The sequence below is a fragment of the Crotalus tigris genome, unplaced genomic scaffold (assembly GCF_016545835.1).
Source record: "Crotalus tigris isolate CLP2741 ecotype Arizona unplaced genomic scaffold, ASM1654583v1 scf7180000019077.834891, whole genome shotgun sequence".
Taxonomy (NCBI): Eukaryota; Metazoa; Chordata; class Lepidosauria; order Squamata; family Viperidae; genus Crotalus; species Crotalus tigris.
Genome location: NW_024097363.1, coordinates 328,086 through 350,579, shown reverse-complemented (window position 1 = coordinate 350,579; position 22,494 = coordinate 328,086). Strand labels below are relative to the sequence as shown.

The 22,494-nt window shown below is 37.2% G+C and overlaps 1 protein-coding gene across 1 annotated transcript in view; it reads left to right on the top strand.

Annotated features, from left to right (window-relative positions):
- LOC120315319 overlaps window positions 1-21,300 on the top strand; it is a 45,758-nt gene extending 24,458 nt beyond the window's left edge. The window contains exons 4-5 of the mRNA XM_039359486.1: window positions 13,693-13,899; window positions 21,021-21,300. Of these exons, the coding sequence (XP_039215420.1) occupies window positions 13,693-13,899; window positions 21,021-21,134 (321 nt within the window). The 3' untranslated portion in view covers window positions 21,135-21,300. The remainder of the gene's footprint in view (window positions 1-13,692; window positions 13,900-21,020) is intronic.
- The last annotated feature ends 1,194 nt before the right edge of the window (window positions 21,301-22,494 follow it).

Sequence of the window (22,494 nt, the reverse complement as noted above, 5' to 3'; positions counted from 1 at the left end):
GATCTCTGTGCTTTATGATTACATGGTGCAACATTCTGGAAGGAAAATAGAAAAAAAAAGAGAAAGAGAGGATGACAGAACAACTCTTGGAAAGTACTCAAAGGACTTTTACTTTTTCCATGTGAAATCTGATACTTGGGCAATGCAATTGTTCCACATTACAGTTTAAGCCAAAATGAAGTTTTGTGGTAAAACACCAAGATACGAAGTTTGGGCAAAATATTTGTGATCATTATGAGTTTGCCCAAGATATGTTTATTGCTTATTACACATTTCTTCAGAGCCTGAAGACCTGCCTTTCCTAGATGGCTTGGTGCCCTGATGGGGGAGGATCACACTAGAGATGGTTGATGAATTAAGAGGCAAACCCACTCCCCTCCCCATGTGCATCTTGCTCCTTTGCTCACCATCTTTTAATAATAATAATAATAATAATAATAATAATAATAATAATAATAATAATAAGAAGGTTGGAAAGGACCTTGAAATAATAATTCTATTATTTTTATTGTAACTCCATTACAATAGGAATAGGAATATTTATCTTATGGTTTTAATGCTGTAAGAGTTGCTTTGAAACAAGATAGGTGGCAAAAAAAAAACCTAATAAATAAATAAAATAAAATTTCCAGGATGACAGAAATATTTGGGCTTCCAAAAATTTTGGGGTAATCTGATAAAAACTAAAACTTTGAAAAATTCTAATGAGAAGATTAATTATGTAAAGCATTGATGTAGAAATATCTAATCAATTGTCTAATCTTGCCAGGCTTTGGATTCTCATACCTAGAATCAAGGTGTTAATTTCCATGATGCTTAAGCAGATATGCAAACTATTTATCTGAGCAATTTGGACAGCTGTAAAGAAGACATGTGCTCTGCTTCCTATGTGTGTGGTTGCATTTTATAGTAATTAATAGAATGTTCAACTGACATGAGCTAATAGCTTTTGATCCTGGCTTGTCTGTTGGGCAAATGAAACATTTGTTCCAATGGTGGAATCAGCATCAAAGAAAAAATGGCAAGAAACCTGTCAGAATAGTTCTCTGATTCAATATCCTTGGTCTGGCATATCTTTTCAAAAGTATATTATTACATTTTTAAAGATGATTCCTTGATATGTTTATGATATTCTTTCTGATCCTGATGCTTTTTGTTCATGGCAGATACTTTTAAGGTTTAGAATAATTATTTTAATTATTGTTGAAATTAAATCAGTAATTACATAACTTTCTCCTCGGATTTAGTCAATTGATGGGCAATTAAGAATAATAAAACATCCTGACTTTTATTTTGCAACACTTCACCGACATGTCTTTTTTCAAAAGATTTTTTTTAAGAATAACCCAGTATAAAGCAGGACTTTTGTGTCACTTCTATTGCAAGCATTTGTGTTTGCTCAGAGGTTGGGTTACTCTACAGATTTCAGCTCATATGATCAGACATTATTATTTGATTCCTGGCATCCTGTTCACAGAGATTAATTAGCAAGCAGGTCTGAAGTGTGCAAGTGTAAATATGATAATTAGTTTTCTGACATTGTTAACATTTCAACACTTCAGGTGGCTTGAAGTTCTTCATTTAATAGAATTGCTCCAAGCAGACATCGGGTGATATGAAATACCTTCATGGAAGTTCTACCTGCTCAATTGTCTCTCTGGGCTAGACCCCCTAGGAAGAAGAACAGTTCTTGACTAATTATGTTGCTATCTATTAAGAGCAAAACTTAAGTATTAGAGTAGAGCCCCCCTCCCAAAAACCTTGTGTGCTACTCACAAACAACACCAAAATTTATTAGCAAATGGCAAATTCTTTTAACAGGAGAGACAGGGAAACTATTAAATACATGCCTGGAAGATCATTTATAGTAACTGCTGCTCTCACTGATCTAGTCTGTCCACTTTCGGGGTTAATCAGCCATGGTCTAAATATCTGGTATTCTGCATTGTTGCATAAATAAACCTCTATTTGTTGGTCATTACATCAAGAAAACAGCTGGTGTTTTTTTTTCTTGTCCAGGACTGTCTGAAAGGATAGTTTTTGCTGTCCACTATTGCCTTTGTAACTACCTCTAAAATCATAATTCTAAAGTATTCATTTTTGTTGTTCTTTCTTAACATCTATCTTTCATAGCCATACATATAAAATCATTGCTTTATCTGTTGTCACAGAAATACCTTCCAATTTCATTTTTACAGATTCATTTTAAAGTTATGTCAGGAAAAAAATCATCAGGTGCTCTGATTCAACCATTAGCCTTAAGATGCACATATTATCTACATGATTAATTTGTTTTATTCCTAGAATTTTACTGCAAGTTCAGGGTCCTTTTTGTTTTTAGATCAGTTAAGTGTTGATCCATTGGTTGTGACAGGACTTCACCTACTGCTTATCACCTGAGACTGATGCTGTGGACTGAGAGAGAGTGACTGGTCATCCAGCTGGCTTTCATGCCTAAGGCAGAACTAAAAATCATAGTCTCCTGGTTTCTAGCTGGTACCTTAACCACAAGACCAAATTGGTACTCCTATATACATCATTAAATATCTTTCTCCAAATAAGGGAAAAGTATCATTTTTGCTCTTTCCATTAAGCATCTTCTGCTAGCTATTTGATCTATTTAAATGGTTTAGTTCAGTGTTTCTCAACCTTGACAATTTTAAGGCATGTGGACTTCAACTCCCAGAATTCCACAGCCAGCATTGCTGGCTGTGGAATTCTGGGAGTTGAAGTCCACATGCCTTAAAATTGTCAAGGTTGAGAAACACTGGTTTAGTTGGTATTTTGCCTGTATCTTCTACTTCCTTATTTTACTTCCTTATTTTATTTCATTACTTAACCAAAATTATATTCATATTATTAACAGTGTCTTGACTCTAGTCTCTACTTTTTATAACTCCATGTCACTTGAAAGCCAGCTGTAAACATAAGGAAATTGTATCCAGTCTGTATACACAGATACAATTAGGGACAGTTGGATATTGGAGAAGCAGGTTAAGAAACTGCAATGATTGTGTCAGGAGATAAAAAGTCCAGGTACAGAATAACCACAGCAAGAAAGGGGAAAACCTCACATAACAATTTGAGAGATGATAAAATGATTGAAAGCTAGAAAAAGCCAAGGTTCCCCCAGCTTACCTTATAAGGACCTTTCCTGTCCTTTCCCTCTATTTGGCATATCATCTCTTTTGGCTGAAGATGGGGACAGCATGAGAAAGAGGAGGAAAAAATTTAGAAAGTAAGTCAAGAAGAAGTGTAATCAAACAACTTCCTTGATTCTCAAAATATTTTCCTAAACCATAAAACATTGAAATAAAAAGTTGAAATATTCAGTACTACATATGAATTTTAACTCACCCTGATTTTCATTCTGAAATATACTCATTAATGCCAAATTACACAGGCTGCAATACTTTCCTGAAGACTAACTAGATATCCATAAAACTGAGAGTAGATGGGATGGAGAGAGTAGCAGAGAAAGAAGCAACCATAATATTGATGTTCACATGGCAGAATTTTTAGATGGAATAAAGGAAAACTTTCAGATGTAATTGGATTAGTCTCTGGAAGGTCTCATCCACCTTTCAAGTAATATATAGGATTTGGAGGTAAAAAAGACAATAGCTGATTCCATCATTTTTAGAAATATAAATTCCAATAGTTATTTGAGAAGTTGACAAGGAAAGATGAGGAAAGGATAATTTGTATCATTAGATGCCATTAGACTACAAATTTATTGTCTTTCGGTGAGCTTAATCTTCTCATGAAATTGCACTAGATCTCACAATTTTACAGCAAACATACATGTAAAAGAAGACAATTGAATGCAAAGAAGAGCCAAACAAAATATCTTCTCAAGAAGCATTATTCAGATTAGCAACTTTATTCAAGTTTTGTAAAACTATCGCAGACTGTAGGCTTACATTGGCCTAACTTTAGCCCACAAGTTTTGTCTGTGGTCTGGTTTTAATGAGCCTTGAAAAAGTTGCCTGAGGTTGGTAAATCTCTTGACAAATGTGAAACAGCTAGAATAAACAAGCAGTTTTACTTGAATGCTAAAACACCCCATATTTTGTTCAAAGAACAAAAATGAATGGAAGTTATCTGATATTCTTGCCACTAAATTCTAAATAAAAATGCTGTTATTGTCACCTTTTTAGGCCATACAGCTTTATTTCATTCAGAGATCATTAGCTTCAAGTTTTTGTACTTTCCTAGTTTACTCTGAAGGTGTTTCCAACCACTTTAATATAGATATTACAATATGACATTATGAACACCTAATTCTGCTATATTAGCCAAGAATTAAGACCTGTTAAATGCATTCCTGTACAAATCCATATAAGATTGCGCTAGGGGTGAGATTCTACAGAAACCTAGATCATAAAAATAGACTAAATTCTTCTAGTCCAATCATAGATTGATTACTTATGTTTGAGTTCAATGGCAAAAACCAACTTTGCTTATGGGTTTAGCAGAAGTTTTCCCCAAAAGCAACAACTGAAGAATTGTAAGAATCACATAAGCGTCCCAAACATATTCACAATATTTGAGAAAGTGGAATTATTCGGCTGAGGATTAGAAATATGTTTGTGTGTCCGATAGCATGCTGGGTGGTGGTGGTGATGGTCCACAGTTGTTTCTGATTGCTCCTTTATCTTTTCCTGTTATCTGTCATGTTTTAACCAGTCTTTCTGAGCATATGCCATTGATCAAGGATCTTATTACCAATTGGGGTGATGAACATACATAAATTATCTCAGGAGTTAATTAAGACTTAGTTTTCCCATCATTCTAGTCCATAGGACACTTGAGTTTGTGCACTTTATGAATGTTACATATAAGAATCTCAAGCAATTAACACCTGAAACCATCCTTTCTACTTTTTATTCTTACTCACTATAGTATGGTTCTCCAGCAGATGCCCAGATGCAAATTTTAACAGTTACATCACACCTAGGGGACAAAGACCTTAATAAATAATCCTTACTCTCATTTGTCTGAGATCGATTCAAAAATTCTGTCTTGATCTTAGTTCCTCCGTGATTTTAAATACAGGAAAAAGTCTTTAAAAAAGATGGTGTCTTAATTAACTCACTACAAATGAGGCTGGGAAATTCCTTTTACAGTTTCAAGATTCTGTGTTTACCTCAGAATTAGCATTAAAGATGTGTTGTTTGGGCTATTTTAATCTTGCTTATCTGCATGGGGCTTCACATATATTGTACAATACCAACTAGTAACATCCCAGAAACTGACCAGTTCAAAATGGAGCTGCCCATCTAATTGTCAGGAAATCCCCTAAGAGCCCATGAAATTCCTCAGAATTCATTAGATACTTATAACAGACCAATTTAAAGAGCCTGCCATGCCTGTTGGTCCAGGAATTCATGAGGTACAATTTGAGGTGGACAGATGTTAGTGTCCTTCATCTCCAGATCATGTTTCATCTGCTCCAAAGTAAAGACCAGATATAGCATAAGTCTACCCCTGCATGTCACAGCTGAGGTTATCAGGGACAGACCACAAACACACAAACTGAACCAGAGCCTTCTCCTAAGGTATGGAGATTGGATTCCCCCAACCCATTGGCCTTTGATACTTCATCCCAATCCCACACTGAGGGCTACTGCCAGGCAGCTAATAAAGCTGGTATACCAGCAGAATCCCTAACCTGTCCTTATGGAATAGCCTGGCACTGATCTCCATCACACAATTAGCAGTAATATCCAAATCGTATCCTGCATGAACTTTCCTCCTTCCTATCTGACCGTACAGATTCCACCAACACCCCAAATCCACACCTTCCCATATTCTTACACTAAGGAAAGGTTGGAAGGGAAACCCCAGAAGCATTCCCTGTAAAGTCCCCTTTCACCTAGTCCAAATGTTTTATTGGTCCAGCCCAATGAAATGGTTCTTTATGATAGAAAGTCATTTGCTGTTTTTTTCAGCCTTTTCCTTTCTTTTCATTTGATGTTGAAAGCCAGGACTATGAATAGCATGTCCAAGAAAAGACCTATGATGAATCAAGCCTGGGAAACAGCAAGCTGACACATTGCCAAGCTATTTTCCCCCAATAGCTAGTACCCAAAATATTCTGACATTGATTGAACAGTGTAGCTGAGTTCATGGAGTAAAGCTGCTGAGCTGATAATGATGTCGACTTGGAGCAGAGTCACAAAGAGATGGATTTGGACTCACTTGGCCTCTGAATTATGGTTATCATTATTATTTTTTGCACAGCTCTCCAGATCTTCAAATGAATTATATACTTCGCCAGCATGGCAAAGACTGCCCCTTCACAGCATGAACTGAGAATGTGAATCTTGGTGAGAAATGTTCCCAAAATATTACTTTTCTAAGAGAAGCTTAGTTATATCTATGTCTGAAAGTATTTGACAGTAAAATGCACATTTTCCTGATTTTTTTTTTTCATCATAGGGAGTAAATCCTATTTCATGGCTTAGGAATGGATTTTTTTCTTCCAGATTATGAAAATCAAAGGTCATGGAAAACCTGTGGTTCTTCTGCTGCTGCTGAACTAACATACTAGACTAATTAATGCTGCTGAACTAATGTGGCCTGTAATATTTTTTTCTCGCCAATATTCCACCAACTAAGAATTAACAATTTCACTTTAACAGTTTCTGCATTAGTCAAGCACTGTCTGTCCTTAGGGTTGGAAAGAATGTAGGGAGGCTGTCTGCTAAACTTCTAAGTAGTTCCCATATTGATTTGGGTATAATGGAACATACAAGAAAAATGTACCTATTTGTGTCTCAGGTATTTTTCAGGGTTTTTAAGCAGTCCTGGTAAAAATCATCTGTCCATCTTGATGATTAGGACTTTCTTTCAAAATGACATGTAAATAACCTAATGTGTTCCCCGCCCATGAAAATTCAAAGACATTAGTCAATTTGAAAAAGTGTCTGCCTAGAGCAGGGGTAGGCAACCTTGGCTCTTTTATGACTTGGGGACTTCAACTCCCAGAATTCCTGAGCCAGCCATGCTGACTTAGGGATTCTGGGAATTGAAGTCCACGAGTCATAAAAGAGCCAAGGTTGCCTTCCCATGGCCTAGAAAGAAGTATTACTTAAATTTTCAGCAGACTAAAAAAAAACAAAAACAAAAAAAACCAACAGAAAAAGGGAGGGAGGAAGATATTCTAATTATTTTTCCTACTGTAAATTAATGCAGACTCTAACGCTTAGCATCTTTCCTTATTGTTATAGATTTAGGGAATTTAAAGAAAAGAACTGATCCATCATATATATGCAACAAGCATTTTATAATAGGCTTACCACAAATCTGATTTTGCCACTCTTCAGAAATGACTACTCTCACTTTCCCAAGTTTCTTCTTCAGTGGCTAAAGGATATTTGGTTGGCTGCTGCTCCAAAATGGGACAGGGCATAATGTCAGTGGAAAACAGAATATAAACAGGGACTTTTCTTTTGTTTTGCAAACATTTTTTTCTTCAATTTATAGTACCTTCCACATTTTTTTTAAAAAAAACATTGCTCTAAGAAGCATGTTGGTTTGAATAATTGCACTAAAATTAGGGGTCCTCAGTGCTCTCTGAGCTTGGTTGCTTTCTTACAAATGTTACATTACCCAAACTAAGTAAACTCACCAGTGCTAGATGATGTTATCTAGTTTGGGTAGCAAAACATCTGCAAGAAAACAACTAAACTCAAAGAGCATCAAGGAGCCCTCATTTCAACCCTGAGCTACAAATATTGTACTAAAATTGTTCTCGAATGAAGGCGAATATCCCAGGATAATGTTGCAGGATCAAATCTGGGTCAGTCACTGGGATCAGAGATCAGAGATCTGAGCTTTCCGGCTTGTGCTGGAGCTCATCTTCAGGGAACTTGTCTCTCTAAAATTGTTCTTCCCATCCAATAGCCTTTAGACAAATAGGGGGGGAAAAAAAGATTCCGGTCATTCACAAAAAATGATCATGCTATTAAACATTTTACAGCTTTATAACGACTTCTTATCATAGTATTGATAAGCACAAATGATGGGAAGTCAAGAACTTTCACTGAGTACTTTTCCTTAATGCAGGAAGGTATTTTATTCATAACCTATACAATATATGAGATTCCCTCTTTTTCTGCCTTTGAAATGTGACTTAGACCAGAGCTAGTGCAAAGAAGCAAAAGTTAAAAAACACATGTGCAACCAGAATGTGCCACTCTGAAAGAACATTTTCTGTAGTTCAAACTGTTTAGTCAGAAAATTACATACAAATTTACATACATGTTACAATTAAATAAAAAAACAAGTGGTAACGAAAGGAACAATAAGCTGCTTCTCAAGGACATCAGAACTTAGTCATATGTACCTGTTTCTACTTCCCAAGCCAAAGTCACTCTCTGAGTCTTTTTAAAAATCAGTGTTTCAGGGTGGAGGAAGCCATTTTAGAATGAGCAGAAGTCAATCAATAGAAATGATGTGAAACTATCTAGGTCAGGGGTAAGCAACCTTGGCTCTTTTATGACTCGTGGACTTCAATTCCCAGAATTCCTGAGCCAGCCATGCTGAAGAGAAAGGGAGAGGTTTCCAAGTTGAGCCATGCTGGCTCAAGAATTCTGGGAGTTGAAGTCCACGAATCATAAAAGAGCCAAGATTGCCTATCCCTGATCTAGAGGAAGGGACTTGTGATGTCATCCTTATCCTTAATCCTCCCTCTCTTGTGCATACACCTTCTTGCTAGCACAGACATTCTACCAGTGGAACAGCTTCCTCAAGCAATCTGGACAGATACACCTAGAGCTTTAGAGGATATCTAACAGGAAAGAACTGTACAAGACAAGAAATATGTTCTCTTTCTTCAAGAGAAAATGCTTGTAATGTAATTGCATCTTATTGGCTAGGCTTATCAAAAATCAGAAGGGATGAGTTAAAGTAACAATAGGTAACCCTACTGATATTGTTTTTTCACCATGATGTTTGTAGAAAAAGCTTTCTTTTGGTAAGAGTTGACTTTACTGTTCCAGGATCTTGGTATTGGTCAAAGAGCTTAATCCCCGTCTGTACTTGTTCATGCATCTGTTTTTCCTAAGATACTCCTATCCTTCATTCCAAACTGAACTCTGCTTGAGTTCTTGATACCTGCTGGCAAATTCCCAGTTTGGTGAATTCTCTTAATCTATGTAGGCATATAAATCTTATGGAATGTGACTCTGAAATAAAAAGCATGCATGCATCTAGAAGAAAACTGCAAACATGTGTTGCAGTGGTCAATATTACACATTCAGAGTAGAATCGTGTCGTCCTGGCTGTCAGAATTTAGACACAACAGGAACTGTACAAGGAAAGAAGGAATTTACCATGGTTCAACATACTTACAAATACCTGGAAAAATAAAAAGCAATCTCAAATAGGAGCAATTTGAGAAAGATGGAGAATTTGAAACATTTGCTGACTGCAGTAAGAATAAACCTAGCAAGCTATTGAAAAAGAACTGTTTTGCTTACAGTGACTACCCTTACACCGTGAGATTAAATTTGAAGAATGTGCTACATTGGTCAAATTCATAGTATGTATCCATAATAGAAATTTAGCTAAGTTTAGGGAAGAAATGGTTCTTTTACATACCCTATATCTCAAAGCAAGACAGAATTAGATATTGGGAATACATTTTGGGGGACTGAAATAGAAACCAGCAAAAATTACTATTGTTTGATGTAAAGTTATGGACCTGTGGTTGAAGATATAAATGAAAGGGAAGGAAAGAGTGCAATCCATTGTTTATTTTTTAAAAAAATAAAGTCATTCTTTTTGCATCATCATCCTTTTTTTACTTTTTTCTATTTTCTTGGCATTCCAGTATTTCAACACTTCAAAAATAAATACAATAGTATTTTTCTAAGCAGGTTCAGGAGCTGAGATGAACAATGTTACAGTAGTTCTCCTCCTTCCTCCAGGGCTGGCTCCAGTTGGTGTTGGTGGTAGGTAGTGATCTAGCCTTAGATCCCTACTCTGTGGATTGCCTTAGATCAGGGGTGTCAAACTCTTAATGTCACATGACGTGTCGCAACGTATCACAACTTTTTTGCCATTTCTGGCAATGGAGTGGATGTGGTTTCGCTAGGATGCATCTGGCCCGCAGGCCCGGCAGTTTGACCCCCCTGCTTTAGATCATCCCCTTGTTTCTGCTTTTCCATGAAGCAGCTGGGGAAGGTCATCCATCAGCTTAGGGTGCAGTATCATCAGTACCTTAATAATATTCAGTTGACATTTCTACCCCTGAAGAAGGTAAGATTCTATTCCAGGGCTTTAAGATTGAGAGGTTTGGATAGAATTAAAGAGTTCAGCTCAGTCCAATCAAGATTCAATAGATGTGGGCTTGGGGTTCCCAGATCCCACAACTGGAGGCATTCCATCTTCAGTTCTAAAAGCACTCCTCCATTCAGATGTATTACATAATCAAGGGATCCTCCTGGATTCTCAGCTGCTGAAGTGGCAAAATGCTTTTGAGAAACACTGACTTGTACAGTGTTGGTTGCATTAATTCCTGGATTTGCTCTTTACTTATGACAGAGTCAGCTCTTGTCTGGACTACTAGTTTTGCTTTTCAAGGGGCTGCCCTTGAAGACAAGTTAGAAGCTACAATTAGTCCAGAGTGCAGAGACATCAGTGATTGCAGGATTAATTCAGTGTGCCCATCTAATTCCACCTCCTTGTAAACTGCACTGGCTCTCTATTGACTTCTGGGTATAATTTATATATACTGTAAACTCTGTATGGCCTAGTACTAGGTTATTTATGGGGCTGCCTTTCTCCAATGGTATCTGTCTATCCCACACATTCTAACAAGGTGGGCACACTTTGATTTCTTTCCTTCTCTGAAACAATGTAAGCATCTGCCTTTTTGAAAAATCTCATATTGCAAGTATTACAAAGTCCATCTTACATGGCCTATCAGCACCCATATAATTCTGTTAATGAATAAATCCTGGAGTTTCAGATTAATCACCCATGTATGAAGTGTGTTGACAGGTTGCTTTCAGTCCGCCGTAGACAAGCATAGTAAAAAGTACCAGTCACCTTTGCATCATAGAGTTCTCTACATGGTTCCAGTCTTTTACTTCTTTCCAACCAAATTCCAAACCAGTAAATGGTCTGATTGGATAGACAATGAAGCTCAGTCTGCTCATTGGACTACTGGTTAATATTCAAGGGCCCCAGTTTGATAGGTAGTCCTTGATTTAACAACCACAATTGGGATTAGAATTTCTGTTGCTGAGAGAGGGGATTGATAAGTGAGTTGTACTGATTTTATGAACTGTTTGTTATAGTTTTAAGTGAATCATTGCAGTTGTTAAGTGAACCATATAGTCATTAAGTGAATCCAGCTCCCCCGCTTTGAATCTACTTGTCAGAAACTGGCTGGGAAAGTTGCAAATGGCAATCATGTGACCCTGGGATGCTGCAACAATTTTAAACAAACCCCAAATTTTTACCATGTGACTGAGGGGCTCTTGCAACAGTCATAAGTGTGAGAATTGGTCAAAAGTCACTTTTTTTCCCAATGATTTTATAACTTTGAATGGTCACTAAATGAATGATTATTAAGTTGAGGATTATCTGTACCTGCCATCAAGAGTCTGGATATCGGAGTCATGTCAGAAATTGCAGTTAGGCCAATCTGCTGGTCTTTATTAGTAAAATCAGATTGGCAGCCATTATATTCCACCTCACCGTTAGGCAAAAGATACATCATTGCAAAGTCTAATAATCCTAAAATTGAATGGTGAGCTGAAGTCAAAAATATTAGCTTCAACAATCCTTACTGAAAAAGAAAACTTCAACTAAATACTATTTCTCCCACTGTTCCTAGTAAAGCATCATATATGCAACTTTTAAATGTTCAAGATTTTTTCTCTCTCTCTCAGTAAAATTTGGATAGAAAGAATACTGGCTAGTTGTTGACTGTAGCAAACAAGCAGCACTTGAATGCTAGAAGGACATGAAATGCAAATTCTTTTTTTCATGCACTTTTGGTGAAACAAGGGCACTGGAGTTTCATCATGAGGTAAATTAGGACCTAAAAGCATTATACCTGAGAAAAATCCATTACAGGAGAGGAAAACAAAACCTTCAAAATTATTGTGAGGCTTTCTGAAGTGTGTGTATAGCTTTCAGTTTTCTCTTACCTTTTCCTTCCCAAGAAACAGGAAATACAAAATGAAAATCCTTATTTAACTGCTATTAAATTGTGTTTGATCCAAACAACACTTTGTCATCATAACAAGCTAAATCAACAGCAAGGACATTTGTGTCTGTCTTCCTATCAGATTGAAATGGCTAAAATGCAATTAAAAGCAGGACACCCCTGTTTTAATTAACAGCGCTGTGAAATATTCAGCATTTTGAACTTGTTCCGGCTGCCTCTTATCACTGAATTACTGCCCTAATGTGTTTTTTTTGCTGAAGGATGGATTTCATGAAAGGGCTTCTGGATGCTGTTCTGGCATTTTGAGCTCTGTTGTCAGCTCTTGTGAACTGAGATCTTCACTGTCTTCAGTGCCTCTGACATGACTGATATGCACCATTTCTTGACTAGTCGGTCTCAGCAGATTTAAGAGGCCACATTTAGCCTATGAATTGATGAGTGGTTTTTTTTTTTTTTTTGATTAACTTAACGATAGAGATGTCGGATGACACCAGAGCTGTCTTCTTGGCACTTACTTCAGGTTATTCAGGCATGTTAGATATCAACCATCCTGCCTCTTAACAGACTTGCATTCTGAATTATTCAGTAATGAACGGACATACTGATTTGCTAGTGAAAACTCCCCCCTCACCACTGCCCCCGGCTCGAGTGGAAGTCTGAAAACATATGGGTTGGTTTAATGAATAGCAGAGAGATAGTATTGGACTTGACTGAGATCTGAACCCATTCTGAATCATTTTTGAAACATATACAGCCCTAATACTTCTTTTTTTTTACATACCATATTTTCCGGCATATAAGACAACTTGGCGTATAAGACGACCCCCGACTTCGGAGCCGATTTGTATGCTTTAGAAAGTTGTCTTATACGCCGGAAAATACGGTGATCCAAATTTGGACATTTGGCAACTGGCATGTATTTATGACAGTTGCAGTGTCCTGGAGTCATGTAATCCCATTTTGTGACCTTCTGACAAGCAATGGGGCAGCCAGATTCACTTAACAGCTGTGCTACTAACTTAACAACTGCAGTGATTCACTTGACAACTGTGGAAAGAAAGGTTGTAAAATAGGGCAAAATTCACTTAATAACTTTCTTGCTTAGCAATATAAACTTTGGGCTGATGTGTGGTCCTAAGTCTAGGACTATCTGCATGTAACAAATCTTCTTCTCTACTAACTGAGTGGAATTACCTCTTCTCCTACTGGGACTGCAGAAATCTCCATAGGTCCTGTTGCTATGATGGCTCCAAGGCTGTTTGTGGCTTCACCATATCTAGAGCCTTCTTGTGTCTTTCCTTCCTCTCACCAGAGTAAATAAAGAAAGGGGAAATGGCTTAATTTACCACACTACAAACTGTAGGAATCGGGAAGGATGGCAACTTCACTATAGATGCTGTCTTCTATAGGTGATAGGATTACTTAAGTTGTGTAATGGTTGGGTGATGGCTAAGCTGTTCCTTAGGAATGAATAATTAAACCAAGAATCTCTATCTTCAAAGGTGGTTGTCTATGAATATTTCTGGGAAGACCAAGCCGAGCAGACGCAAATCTCCTGCAGTGTCGTCCATCCCCAAGGTGAAATTTTGAAATTTGTAGGAAACTCAAGAGGCGTCACCATTCATGTAATGATATATACAGTTCATCTTGGGGGTTTCCAAGAACTGTACAGGCACTTCCTTAGACTGCCCAATGGTGCTATTGTGGAGGTAAGTACAAGCATCCTTGTTTAATACAATGAAATTTTAATTGAAAAAATGTTTGCCAAGATGGGCTGATTCAAAAACCCTTTGCTGCCTGAGGAAAAAGACAACAGTTGGTCCTCCAACCTACCAAGCTGAAGGCAGGGATGTCCTTGACTTCTTACTGGTTGCTTAGTAACCATTTGAAGTTAGATTAGATCTCCAAATTTCTGACAGCCACCTTCCCTCTGTGGCCACATGACTGTATGAAGGGAACTTGGCAGCCAGCCTCCATTTATGGCCATTTGCAGTGACTCATGGTCACATGATCTCATTTTATGATGTTTTTGCTGAAAATCACATTTACTTTTGGATTTTGACAAAACTGGCTCATAGTGAACAATTGGTTCAAAATTGGGTCGGTTCCATGACAACTCACTTTATGACTGTCCCAACTTATGTCTGTAATAGGCAAGTTCCATGTACCAGTACTAGCCTCAGCAAGCCATTATCTCTTCTATTCAAGACATTTTTTTTAAAAAAGTAGAAACAAAATAAACAATTAATCATTTTCCGTGCCTTTATAAATAAATCAAATCTTGTCTTCAAGGCAACAATCTAGCTGCCTAATGTTAAGGTTTGCCCCTTCCCTTTCTTTAGGACAGGTAAACTTCTGGAAACTCAGAGAGATGTGAAAGAGTGAAACAAATACTTGAACCAAAACTTTCAAACTATCCAGGCCCCTGGATTCCAGTAAGCCTCCTTAATCGCTTGCTTAGGCATTTGTAGATGTTGTCTTGTGAGTTATTTTAAATCAACACGTATATTTTTAAATGAGAACTAGGAAATGACTAAATACAAAAACTGACAAATGCCTATCTCAGTTTTATTATGTGTTCTGCTTATCTCACTATAAACAGAAAATCTGACCCTGATTATGATTGACATTTAATATCATTATTGGTCAGCATTTATTATATGACATATAATGTAAAGTAAAATAGAATAAAATAAAGTTTGTCTGTGCCCTCCTTCAGTGGGCAGAATGTTGTAGTTTGTAGTTTGTCCCCTGTGCTGTTCACATAAATTTGGCTCAAGGAGATTGTGTGGTCTCCACTCATAAATTGGATAATGGGATTTTTTTCTCCTCCAACTGGTGACTCCTTGTTTTACACTATTTCCTTGAAGCCAAGAGGGGTTAGTGGGGTGGGTGTTTGGGGTCCCTTTACCCTTGTGTGTCTCAGGAGGACAGATAAGGCCCTATTGTAGCTAACTGTATTTTCCCTGGTGCATTGGCAAAATGGAAACAGTGAGATGGGATGTTTTGCAGGGACCACTATGCTGTCACTTCCATAGTACTGTAACTTTTCGGAAGACACTACTAGTTATAGTTCAAATCTTAGAATCCATCTGGGTTTTCACTGTGGGGACAAAGAGGGCACTTGCCATCTAGGTCAGCCATTATTTTTTTAATATGTTTTGTATGTCTTTTTTTGACAATGAAGGAATTTGTTGTTGTTGTTAGTTGCAAAATCATGTCCGACCCATCGCGACCCCATGGACAATGTTTCTCCAGGCCTTCCTGCCCTCTACCATCTTCTGGAGTCCATTTAAGCTCACGCCTACTGCTTCAGTGACTTCATCCAGCAACCTCATTCTCTGTCGCCCCCTTCTTCTATTGACCTCAATCTTTCCCAGCATTAGGCTCTTCTCCAGTGAGTCCTTCCTTCTCATTAGGTGGCCAAAGTATTTGATTTTCAACGTCAGGATCTGGCCTTCTAAGGAGCAGTCAGGGTTGATCTCTTCTAGGACTGACTGGTTTGAATGCCTTGCAGTCCAAGGGACTCACAGGAGTCTTCTCCAGCACCATAGTTCAAAGGCCTCAATTCTTTAGCGCTCAGCCTTTCTTATGGTCCAATTTTCACAGCCATACATTGCAACTGGGAAAACCATAGCCTTGATTATATACACTTTTGTTGACAGGGTAATGTCTCTGCTTTTTAGTATGCTGTCTAGATATGCCATAGCTTTCGTCCCCAGGAACAAGCGTCTTTTAATTTCTTAGCTGCAGTCCCCATCTACGGTGATCTTGGAGCCCAGGAAAATAAAATCTGTCACTACCTCCATTTCTTCCCCATCTATTTGCCAGGAATTGAGAGGGCCGGATGCCACCTCACGTCTGGACTACTGCAACGTGCTCTACATGGGGCTACCCTTGAAAAGTATTCGGAGACTACAGTTGGTCCAGAATGCAGCCGCGCAAGTGATAGTGGGTGCTCCTCGATACACCCATGTTACACCTATCCTCTGTGAGCTGCACTGGTTGCCTATTGGTCTCCAGGTCCAATTCAAGGTGTTGGTCATTACCTTTAAAGCCCTATATGGCTCAGGGCCAGGCTATTTGCGAGACCGCCTACTACCTCATAGTTCCCTACGTCCGGTTAGATCCCACAGGCTGGGCCTCCTTCAGGCCCCGTCGGCCAAGCAGTGCCATTTGGCGAGGCCATGGAGGAGGGCCTTCTCTGTGATGGTGCCCACGCTTTGGAACCAGCTCCCCCCGGAAATTAGGACCGCTCCCACCCTGTTGGTCTTCTGTAAGCTACTTAAGACCTGGCTTTTCCGGCAGGCCTGGGGTTTATAAAACCTGACCCCTGGATGACTGTCTTTGTACTGTTTGTTTGTTATGTTTTATGTGTTTTTATATTGTTAGCCACCCAGAGTCCTTCGGGAGTGAGGCGGCTTATAAATTTTAAAAATAAATAAATAAATAAATAAATGATTTTGGTTTTCTTAATGTTTATTTAACATATCTAAAATAACCTATTTAGATTTCAAAATGGGTTGTTCCAACTGTGCTGGAAATTTCCTGAACTTAAGTGGGGATTTCTCATGAAGCCATTCTAGAATGATTTAGTTCTTGAGTAAGTTCTATTGGGAACCATTCTGACAAATCAGAACAGCTACATCAAACTTAAAAACATTCCAAAAGAAAAACAATTTACACACAACTATGAACAAAGAAAGCTGGCGAATGATTTTTATTTCCCAAGTAGAAAGTATTTATTAGCCCCATAAAAGCAATTACAAAAGCCAAGCTTCTGGTGCCACTATGATTGCATAGCTGTGCTGGGGCAAAGACAGGAAGGGTCTGTAATGTCTTCAGTTTAGATTTTTTTTTTTTAAAAGAAAGCTATTTTTCTGCCATTTCATTATGGACAACTACACGTCGTAGAGAAGAGAAGTGGTTGAGAGACTGTGAGTTATACCAGCACAGAAAACTAGTTTGGTAGGTTATCCATTGGTGCAGGAAGAACTGCGTAAACCAATTTCTTGGCAGGATTAAATGCAGTAGGGGATTTCAAATTTAATTGCAGTAGAAAGGTAGTTGATTAGAACGTATGATGTAAATAACAGCAGTGTTTTAAAAAGTGTTTTAAGTATTCCGTAGGGGATTGTTTGCCTTTAACATGTATGTGCTGCTTGAATCAACAGAAATGTCTCCTTAATGAATATTCTATTCTTTTTATTTTTATTTCTGGCGGGAGGGGGAGAGAGAGGTTACTAACTTATTGCTTTGCAAAACCATTTACATCCATCCATATGCTGTGAATGAAGTTCCAGCTCTTTTCTCTGTCTTGAAAAGTGAATAAACTCATCAAGGGCTTATTTTGAATGCAAGATCAGATACAGTATGCTGAGTGACACTTAAAAAGAATGAAACGGTAATGGTAGCTTATTTTCTGAAGCGGACTTGACACTAATGCTAAATTATAGCTTGGACTCATCCAGCATTTTTACCTTTATCGGGTAAGGCTTTTTACATATTTAACATAATTCTAGGAAAGATATACTGGCATTTTGTATCAAGATATGTATACTATAACCAAAGGGCACGTCTGTTCCCCAGCAGAACACTTCCTTCAAAGTTATTGCCATTTGGTGTCATTTTCTAACAAATATATAATACGATTGGTAAACAAACTAGATTTTAGATTTAAGCTGACAGCTGTTTCTTCAGAAGCAATATTTAGATATTTAATCTCAGGAACAATGAATATTTTGTGTCTGTTTGAGAAAAACTGCTTTTATCAAATGAAGAGCTATTTGTTTTTTCTGCACTGGAATAATAGCATGTAAAACAGCCCTCAAATAATGTACTGGTTTGCAGCTACTGATGATCCTTGAAAAATAAGATCATTATCTAATATTTTATTTTGGAGAGGAAAAAAAAATCCCCGACAACCTCATGCTGTTTAGGTTTGAAGCACTATGTTTAAAGTTGAAGATCTGTTTCTGATTAACTAAATGCCTGGTGAGAAACTGTTTCACTGAAATTGAGCACATATAAAGCAAGCTTGGTTTTTGTCAATACTGTGGTCAGATGCAGTAGATCAGTGGTTTCGGGCCCTTAGATGAAACATCACTAGTTCGTGAATTTTAAAAGAAGCACGAAGACTTCCTCTAGATTCTAAATCAGTGAGTAATAAAAATGATTAGATAACCTTTCCAGTAGCTAATTCAGTGGCAACTGAAATGGCTGAAAAATTCCCAAAGAGGAATTCCAAACAGTTTCAAGCTAAAGTTGCAAGTGTCATTGAAAACTGTCAGATATATCTCAAGAATTCTGACTGTAAGGTAGAAAAGCAGACAGAAAAATCTTCCCTTCTTTGAGAACCATTATCCTAATATTTTCAATACAACGCACAAACATAGAATCAGAATAACAGAATTAACAGAGCTGGAAGGGACTTTGGGGGTCTTCTAGTCCAACCCCCCCCCCAGCTCAAGCAGGAGACCCTCAGTCAAGCTTAAAACATATGCAATGGCATATATAGAGTGCATTCAGAAAGTATTCTGACCCCCTTCATTTTTGTCGGTTTTGTCATGCTGTAGCCTGACGCTACAGTTGTTGAAATTCATTTTTTCCCCTCTCATTAATCTACACTCAGTACCCCATAACAACAAAGTGAATACAGAATTTTAAAAACAAGCATATGACTGTTCTAGAGTAGGAAGGAGAAGAGGAAGGACTACTCAACATAATACTTGGCTTAAGAAAAGAATTCACATTTGTTTTTGACCTCTCATTTGCACCCGGACCTTGCGTGCAATGCTGAGTCCTAAACTCCTCAAAATAATAGCTGAGACCAGGGCAAAATAGTGTATTGCAGAATACAAAATTTCATGTTATTATCATTTACATTTAATGAGAATTAAATACATTTAATACTATTGCTCCCCAGCCATGTATTTAATTATTTATCCCTTTTTGTCACATTAAACATAATAGTTGACAAACATTTTTGAATTTCTCTGGGGCCTACTTTCAAGGCTTTTCATCATGGATGCCACCAGATTAGATTTTGTGTCTAATTTCATTCTCCTTCCAAATATATACTCTCAATCATGTGTTTAAGTAATATTTTAAGCACATAAATCCTTGTAATATTTTTTAGCATACAGTATTGCTATTTTAAGATTTTTTTTTAAAAAAATCATAAAACGTCAAAGATAGTTCCAAAGCAATATTAATTCAATTTACTTAAATGAAAACCTAACCTTTTCAGAAAGTACCTTCCAGCTACACAGATTGACAAAATGCATCAATTATAATTTTTGCTTACTTTTATAATTATACCGTGAAGTGAACTTTTGGGAGAAGTTGTTTAATTATAAAAGGTTACTGCCATTGAGTCATTTTAGAAACAATGACTTGGCCTTCAATTAATTTAATATACAGGCTATGTCCAATATCATAGCTCATTTGATATATATTTATATGACATGTTACAATTTATAATATGTCAGTTTTTACAAACCTTACAAAATTGATGTTTATAATAGCACATCTAAGCACTGTAGTAGTATCCATTAAATTGGAATATGTAGATCAGTCTCAGCATGGTTTAAAACCTCTGCTAGACTTACTAATTTCACTATAAAATTGAATGTGTAAGTTATTCGTTCATTTGTTTACAAAGATTTATATGCCATATATTCACCACATTTTTTGTGGTTTACAAACTAATATATTAAACTATTTCTACTGAAATCAACACTGCTTAAAAATACTTATCTTTACTTGTATTATTTTCATCTTTTCAATATTTAAGATTGGGGACTAAAGGATAAAAAAACCAGTCTGAGTATAAATCATAAGCCAAAATCATAAACCAATCGATAATTAATAAACCAAATTAATAAACTTGCATTCCAGATTCATCAATATGTTTCAGAGTTTCTTCATCCCATGGATGAATGGATTGTAGTCAGATGATCCCAGCCAGCTACATTAATAACAGTGGTTTGCGAGTTCTTGCATATTACTCAGTTCAGGTACCCTTTGGATATGTGGAACTTCAAGAGGCAGAACATCTAAGTAGTTAGGGAAGAAGACTGCTGAGGAGCCTGAAAAATGACCTGGATGATGCAGCTTCAGGAGTATTGGGTTAGGAAACTTTTGGTTTAGAACCTGGGTGTTCAATCTTGGCAACCTTAAGATCTATGGATTTCAACTCCCAGAATTCCCCAGCCAGCAATGGATATTGGGGAATTCTGGATACTCTTGGTTTAGAAGGTAAAATATGATTTTAAAAAATCTTTATTTCTTTAATATTTTTAAATAGATTTTTTTTTGACAATTTGCCATGGCTTGCCCATATCACCAGCAATTTTTTGCTGTCCTTGCCTAGCCACATGAACTGATTGGTCACTTCAATGGGCAGAACTTTCCTGTTAGATTTATCTTGAGATCCACATAAATTCCCTTCCCAGTAGGTCTTATAGATCACCATCCATATGTAACATGACAGTGGATCAGCTCACATTTTAGTTGTGAAACTGCAATAGTTTTGTTCAAATGTTCAAGATCTTCCCAAACCAAGTCATACATTTTTCCCCATGAAAAAAAAAATTCTTTCCTACCTGCCAATTCTCCTATGAAAAGAAAAAGACTGACCTTAAGCAACGATTTCTATTCTGCTATATTTAATTTTCCCTTGGAAGCAAACGTGGGTGTGATTAGACTCTCTGCATGTATTTAAGTCTTCATTTGCGAGTGTATATATTATTTCCAGCTCTCTTTGATCTGACATAATATTTTTCTGAAATAGCCCATAGTCAGTCACTCTGAATCTTGTATTTTCTAGGCATTTGGGGATGTCAGTGGAATCAGCTTTGCATGTAATGAAGTCACTGCAGACTTTGAGGAGCACAGAAGTGGAATGGATCCTCTGCTGGAAGCTTCTTCTTCAGGGAAATAAGAAAGAAGATGGGAAGGTATTAGTTGAGTGGCTGGAAATGACTAAAACTGTCAAGCTGAATAAGCCTTATAATTAAAAGTTCAGCAAAAAAACCCCAAACCCAACATTCTTCAACCTTCTTCCCCAAACCCTCATTTCTTCATCCTGATTTTTGAGTACTGTTTGGGGATACTAACAGAAGAATTGTTTGCTGAACAATTTGTTTGCTTCCTATAAAACAGAAATGGCTGGGAATAAGTCAGCTGATTGCAGTGATTCATGTCCAAGTTGAAATCTGGAGCACTTCTGTTAAAAGAAGACAGTAAGATTTGGATTCTTTCTATGTCCTGGTAATCTTGCCATAGGAAAAAGGGAGAACATTCTGTTACAGTGGACTTTAAATAGCATTTCTAGGAAAGCTGATATGTGTGTGGGGGTGCGGTGGAGTTGGTGGGTGGTGGGTATTTTTTGTGTGTATGTCCTTTACAGGACCTTCATTGTATCCTCCCTGGCCCCAATGTACATTTTTTGAACATTGGAGCAAAACTCAGGCATGCATCACTAACATATGAGCAGAACAGATATTTTTGGAATGTAAGGCTGCAGTCATTTTATTGCCTGGATCAATGGGCCAAATGAAGCATTTTCCTGCCCTGCATTCCATGTAAGCAAAACTAATTACAAGTTCAATGAACTCTTACATTTATTTTATTTATATTATCATGCTTAAGAACCAGCCATCTCCCTGATAGAGGGACTCTGCAGTAATTCTAGAAATGTGCATGAAAAAGTATCTGGTAGACTGGTAGGCTAGTTGGTGAGATAATGAGTGCAAATGTCTGTCTGTCTGTCTGTCTGTCTGTCTGTCTGTCTGTCTGTCTGTCTGTCTGTCTATCTATCTATCTATCTATCTATCTATCTATCTATCTATCTATCTATCTATCTATCTATCTATCTATCATCATCTGCAGCCTGAGGAATACTGGGAGTTGAAATCTATGCATGTTAAAGTTGCTGAATTTCAGAACTACTGATCTAAGCAATTTCATAATATTCTTTTCATTTTCAGCCAATTGTTTTTCCTTCAGTAAGAACAGAGACAAAGCCTATCTATCTTTGTTCAAATGACAGTTCTCAAAATTCATTAAGAGTTCAACATTATTGATTTTTATGATCTTAGAACACCAGACTGAATTCTTCAAGGCATGATGTCTCTCAAGCTAATTTTAATGTTACTATCAAAGATGATCAACTGCTACACTGATCAATGTTCTCAAGACACAGAATGATCCACTATTATGTGTTGAATGCAAGGGAGGTCTCTTTCAACATTTCTGTATTTAATCTCAGGTCTTCCATAAAAAAACTTGTAATGCTATAA